The 6694-nt window shown below is 44.8% G+C and overlaps 1 protein-coding gene across 1 annotated transcript; it reads left to right on the forward strand.

Moving 5' to 3' along the window:
* Window positions 1-2043: 2043 nt before the first annotated feature.
* On the forward strand, window positions 2044-3277 carry LOC130084475 (putative nuclease HARBI1). Its single transcript, XM_056249941.1, has 2 exons — window positions 2044-2470; window positions 2542-3277. Exons 1-2 carry the CDS (start codon window positions 2110-2112, stop codon window positions 2907-2909), a joined length of 729 nt encoding a protein of 242 aa, XP_056105916.1. The 5' UTR covers window positions 2044-2109; the 3' UTR covers window positions 2910-3277.
* Window positions 3278-6694: the final 3417 nt, after the last annotated feature.

A 6694-nucleotide genomic window follows, 5' to 3' on the forward strand; every position in this document is an offset into this window, starting at 1 on the left:
CGCTAAGAGAAAGAGTGCGTGCGCGCGACCGGGGCTCTCTCTCTGCTCGTGCTTCAGTTGCGCCCTGCCACACGCACTACTGTCGCTCACAGATCAAATAAGACTATGGCGGGACAAAAATTCGCTTTGGAGCAGGAGGAGCATCGATAAGAGGACTCGTTAACGTTAACTCGTTACATTACTATTTTGGTATGAACATTCACCCGCCCGTGGGGCGGATAGCCTTTTGAGATTTACTCGCCAAACGGAAAATCTACCCGCATTTGGCGCTTGGCGGGTGTTAATTTCGGACCCTGGACACAACGTTTCGTCGGGCCATCCGTCCCTTTGCAGATGCGTGTCAGTGTTTCTCGTCATTAAACCGCGGTGACGTAGCCTAATGCCTCAGAAAATCCGATCTGCCTGTTTACATGACAATCGCATTGGCAGATATCTGATTTATTTCCACATATGAACGAGGCCTGAAACCGATCTCGAAATATCCAAAATAATGCGTTTTTTTCTTCTGTTTACACGGTCATAGAACACATCCGATCTGTCACATGAGCAAAAAATTTGGAATTGGGTCACATTTCACTGACAGTTTAAACAAGGCCTGATTCTCTGGTGCTCAGGTCGCAATTTCAATCACACAGCACGGAGCACGAGCAGTGTAGGCCTACAGGAATATCTGGACCACAGCCAATCAGAGGCAAAGACCCACCCTATCTCTGTCTCTGATTGGTTTAGACCACGATATGATCCAACCATGAGTGTCAGTTCCGTCAAAGGAGAACAAGCGCTTCGTTTGTGGAGAGGCAGCGGATGCAAGGACGTTAGGTGCACCGGTGCGACCTAGGACATTTTTTTAGCGGACCCTTACAAATTTTGGATGCATGTGCGACCAAATTGCTCATTCTCTAGAGCCCTGGAGCTCACAAAACTCTGTTTCAGACATTTAATTCCATATCATATATTTTCTACAGCTCAGCATTTCAATATTAGCCTTAATAGTATCAAACATGCATACCTGTCAGGTATCCTTTCCGATTTGTGCTACGCTTGTACTACCATATCCTCCAAATCAAAACCGGACACCTGCAATGCATTAATGAAATCATAACACATTTAGTCAATGCATGTAATTAGGATACAAATAAAAAGTTACATGTAAAGATAAATCAGGCCTTAACTCACTTTAAAAAATGTGATGCTTCTGGAGGACCCTAGAGGCAATGGAATTACGTGATCCAATGTTCACAGATGCATTGTCGACTGAGAGACCAATGCAGTTCTCCCAAGGGATGCTATGCTCCTCTTATGTGGAGTTAATTTTGGTGAAGATCTCACTTGCTGTCCCACATCTCGTCCCACTTGTTGTGCACATACTTAAAAACTGGTGGACAACTTTGCTGCCCATGAAGACCAGGGGCCTCATTTATAAACGTTGCATATACAAAAAAGAAGGTGTACGCAGCTCTCTACGCAATAATTGGTATTTATAAAAAGCAAACTTGACGGGAAAATGTGCGGTCCTTCATGCAAACTCTGACCCAGGTGTACGCACAAAAAAACGGGTGAAATGAGAAATGGCGACACCGTCGGTCGATGGAAGAAACACGTGAAAGTGTGTGAAATTGTAGACCGTTGTGTAAAAGAAATGGCAATTCTGCCTCTCACGATCTGCAGTGTAAAACAAACAAAATCAAACGAAGATTACAACAGAAATGCAAATTAACACATATTTGCAAAAAGAAAAGTGAAATATGTTCTGCAATAATATTGGCATGTTATGCAATTCATCCTCATAACACATCTGTAGCTTGTTAGATGCAATCAAATGGATGGTAATAAAATGCCATGATGCCATCACAATGCGCAATGACGCACAATGGCTGATCTTGCGCTGTAATAAGATGTGGCAAATGGAAGGATTCGGAGTGAACGCATCTTCAGACAGCAAGAAGACTTGCTGGCAAACGAGGCCCAGTGTTACAGAGGAGCACTCGGAGGAAACACGTCGTGCCAGTCCCACTTCAAGTCCTAAAAACAGGATTCCTGGCGACTGGCACTTTTCAGAGGGAATTGGCTGACAGGTCAGGTATATCTCAGCCAACCCTTAGCCTGGTAATGCCAGACGTGTTAAAAGGCATAATAACTTTATCCCATGATTGCATAAAGTTTCCATACACGGCGGGTGAACAGGCAAACAAGAAAGCTCAATTTGCAGCTATTTACGGTTTCCCAAATGTAATCGGTGCTATTGACTGCACTCATGTTGCCATAAGGGCACCGAATGTTAATGAAAATGCTTTCATTAATCGAAAGCATTTCCATTCAATCAATGTCCAAATTATTTCTGATGCAGACATGTTGCTCACTAATGTAGTAGCTCGGTGGCCTGGGTCAACCCATGACTCATTCATTTTAAGACACAGCAGTGTTGGGCGCAGACTCGAGGCTGGTGCTGTGCGTGATGGCTGGCTTCTAGGTACGTTTGATTAATAGACATTTCACATTTTACTGTACTTCAATGTCTTAACCCTTTCACTATCCTTGCAGGGGACAGTGGATATCCCCTCAAGCAGTGGCTGCTTACTCATTTCCTCAACCCACATAGTGTAGAGGAAAGGCACTACAACATGTGCCACAGCCGAGCTCGCGCTATAGTGGAGCACACCATCGGCCTGTTTAAGGGCAGATGGCGCTGCCTCGACTGCACTGGAGGGAGGTTATTGTACACTCCTGAAAAGGTGTGCCAAATCGTGCTGGCATGTGCTGTGCTACACAATGTGGCACAGCTTCAAAACGTGCCTCTACCCCCTGACGCTGATGGCTGTGTTGGCCCTGACCCTGACTCCCATCCCCAGGCATTTGAGCCAAATGCTGCTGCTGTGCGCCAGCGTTTGGAAGTGATGCGTCGCTTGTGAAGAACAACAAAAGGTGTTGAACCATTATATTATTTATTCAAGAATTCCCTCATTGTGCAGTTTATTTCAGTTAGGACAGTCTTAATTTTGCCCAACTCCTTCACCACCTCTCTGATTTAGTTAATGACTTCCCTCTGCATTTCGAGGACTGCATCGCTGAGGACACGGACGCTGCTGGAGGGTTGAGAGCCACGTGCCGTGGAGACGCTGGGCCCAGACGGCTGCTCAGCTGCAGCATCGGAACCACTGGTCCCGCTGGAACACCCAACGACTGAAATAAAGATTGTTCTATATGAATGAACTGTAATCGTGCAGCCTTCATACATGTGACTTGACTGCATTAATTTTACTTATTTCACTTACCTGTGTCATCCGGTGCATCTGGCCTCTACCCCCTGACGCCGAGGCAGTGTCCTCCTCCGCCTCGGTCACCTCTCCACTTAATAGGGATTCCCCAATAATTGCCGCCAGTCTCTCATCAAGAGGGGTCAGCTCCGGTGTCCCCATTCCCCCACCCGTGGCAGACACACTCTGGCAATGGAGCGCTAGACGCTTTTTTGCATCGACTTTGATGTCCGACGGCCACGGTCCGAGGTTGTGAGGCTGCAGCATTAACGGCGTCTGCAACCTTTTGCCACTCAAGTGCCTTTTTGGCATTAGTAATGCCCACACTGTGCCCTCCAAACAACATTTTACTCCTCTTTTCCACCTCGCCAACGATAATTTCTTCTTCACATTGAGTGAAGTTACGTTTCTTGGTTTTCCTCTCTGTGTTTGCCATGATTTCGCAATCGATGAAAATTAACTTGTGGACGTTTCACGGACTATTTATGGGCAACTATGGTGACTAAAGCTGCGCTACATTTAGAATTGATCGTGATTTATTAAGGGAAAACTGCGTAGGATGTGAGTGCGCACGGTTTTATAAATCCGAATATTTCTGTGCGTACGCACGTCCTATGTTTAATCCGTACGCCACTTCTGACGCAAATCCTAGTCAAAGTTTTATAAATGAGCCCCCAGGATAGTAAGCGGGTTCATCTTTTCCACTCCTATAATAATGACAAGTTAGAATCATACAGATGTTCATGTTTCCACTCCTATAATAATGACAAGTTAGAATCATACAGATGTTCATGTTGTTAAATGTTTAAAAATACACAAAGCAAATGTTTTGCAGAGGAGAAAAATCTTAAATAGTTTGGGAAATACCAGTGTCATTCGACCCATCTGTAACAAGGGTATACGGGGCTTTTTTCATCTCCTTCACAAGCTCCTGTGTGAAATATGGTGCGAGTGCTTCATTGGTATTGCAGGATGACTTAGTCCTGGCACACTTGTACTCCTGCGCTGTCTTCGAATCTCCAAAACATTCTTTTAGGAGAGGCCCTAGGTGGTCCGCAAAGGCTAGGGGGACGTTGTAAACTACCAACCCAGCTGTCATTTTGACCTCAGCCCTTCTTGTCTGTAAGAAATTAAAAATTATTAATCCTCCCAAAAGACCATAGTTTATTTCAAATAGACACCAGCGATAATAGATACAGGTAAAAAACACATTCAGCAACTAAGATCTTAACAAATTAAGAAAACTGGACTGTACTACACTGAAATACAAACCACAAATTAGTCAAAACTATCAACTATGACTTTACTGTGATCAACAGTAAACACAAAACTCTTGACTGAACCTTTACAGGACCATTACACATATCATACATTAACCTCTTGTGCAGACATCCCCCCAACAAAGGGAACCGGCATTGCATATTGGGATATTGTGGCTGTGGACTGGAGAACCGGTTGCTTTTCTTGGTGGCCTTTGCTTTTTATGTGGCGCACTACATCTGCCACACCCCGGTGGCAACATGAGTTTTCAATATGGCAGACTGCACACCATTAGTGCGTGTTGAGGCTCCCTCTGGTTATAAATGGCCATAAAGAGGTCCACTCATTTTTGAAAATGGATCTACTGTATATGTTGCTGCTCCAGCCAGAGCACGACTCTTCTGGCCCTGCTGTTGGATTGGGGGGGGGGGGGATCTCTTCTGTCTGTCCTTCTGTGTCTTCTTCCATCTGCCCTGTTGGTCGTTCTATTTGTCCTGTCTGTTGCTCCTCTGCGTGTGCTTCTATCTGTTCTGTGTGTTGCTCCTCTACGTGTTTGTCAGTCTGTCCTGTCTCCTGCTCTCTCTGTCCTGTGTGTTGCTCCTCTGTCTGTCCTGTCGTTTCTAACAGTCGTTCTGGCTGTTCTGTCAGTGTGTTTGTCTGTCTTTTCTCACTTGGCTGGTTCTTTAAATAAAATAAAAGATTTCGCTTTTGTCCTGGCAAAGGTCTCTTACGGGACATCTTTAAAACCTCAAAGAATTCATGGTCATGTTGGTTTAATAACTCTACTCTCAGTTACAAAAACATGCCTACTTCTATTGCACAAATTTCCTGTATTTGTTAAATTCTTTGGAATACATCTTACCTGTTCGAAGTGCTGTTTGGTCCTACTAGTCGAGTCCCAAAATAGATAAATAGCCCTGGATGAGATGCAGTAGGCATTTTTGAGGAAAAGTACTTCAAGTGTTGTTTCTATATGATTTTTAGGTGCTGAATCCATTTCTGCCGTATAACAAGTTGTAAACATCACTGTTTTGGCATAAACAATACAAACAAAATGGCTGCCTAATGGCTGGAAGTGAGAGCGCTGAATGTGGAAGTAGAGAGCGTCTCTGGTTGGGGGCAGTCTTTCTATTGTCATGCCCTTGACAAACATGCTTGCTCGAACTTCATTGATGTTATCAGCATCCTTTACACCATAGAGTTTGCAGAAAAACTGTTCTGCATTCTGAATGGTGTGGTCACTCAGTTCAGGACCTTCGCCAAGCCCCGTTAGTAGATGTGAATACTCTATGAAAACTTCCCAGCATGTCTTCTTTGAATGTCCTGCAATGTATGAAGTTGAGTCACTCCCAGTGAGTGCATGGAAACCAGGAAGTAGCTCGAGGACCTGTGGCTCCATCTGCAGTTGTTCCACTACAGCATGAACTGGGACGTACTTTCTCTCATTTGCTGTACCTGTCTTCAGATCTTTTGGCATGGCATTATGTGGAAGTGGGCAATCAGCAGTACCAAGATGTCGGTGTCTCTTGCAGAGACAACAATTTTTGACGCTTTGCTTCTGATGCAGTGAAGGATAATTCTTGTGTCTGCTTCTTCATGTTGAGCTTCCAAGCTGTCAGTGTTAAGGGTTGTGTTAGATGCTTCAACCCTCTCTTCATCGCTAAAGCCACCTGCAGCAACTATAATCTTGGTGTCTGCTGCTCTCACAATCAGCTGTTGTGATAGAAAGCGAGCAAGGTCTGCCTTGTTGTCCTCGTGAGCAATAAAGTTCTCCCATTTTGTGGGAAGAGGTAAATCTCTTCCCTCAACTGGTCTTCTGATTGCTACCAAGCCTCTTCCACGCCTTTTGTTCCACTCTTGATTGAGTGTGTGTGTGTGGTAGTGATCAAACAGAACATCAATTCGCTGGAACTGTGCTCCACTTCGGAGAACAGTTTCCACAAAGATGTCTGCCAGGTCTCCAAAAGTCTTTGCTTCTTGTGGCTTCCCAATAGCAATGACCAAAGCTTGACCATCAACAATAAGCATTGATTCGTCTTGTAGGTCTGTGGCACCAAGGTGGTGACCTTAGCAAGTATCGCCTTTGAACCTGAACGAAGCTGCCCATTAACTTCTGCCAAGGACAGAGGTACAACGAATAGTTCATGCTTTTGAGGTTGACTGGGCGTCCTGCCTCATAT

This window comes from Rhinichthys klamathensis, unplaced genomic scaffold, assembly GCF_029890125.1.
Source record: "Rhinichthys klamathensis goyatoka isolate OS25496 unplaced genomic scaffold, OSU_Roscu_1.1 h1tg000065l_1, whole genome shotgun sequence".
Classification (NCBI taxonomy): domain Eukaryota; kingdom Metazoa; phylum Chordata; class Actinopteri; order Cypriniformes; family Leuciscidae; genus Rhinichthys; species Rhinichthys klamathensis.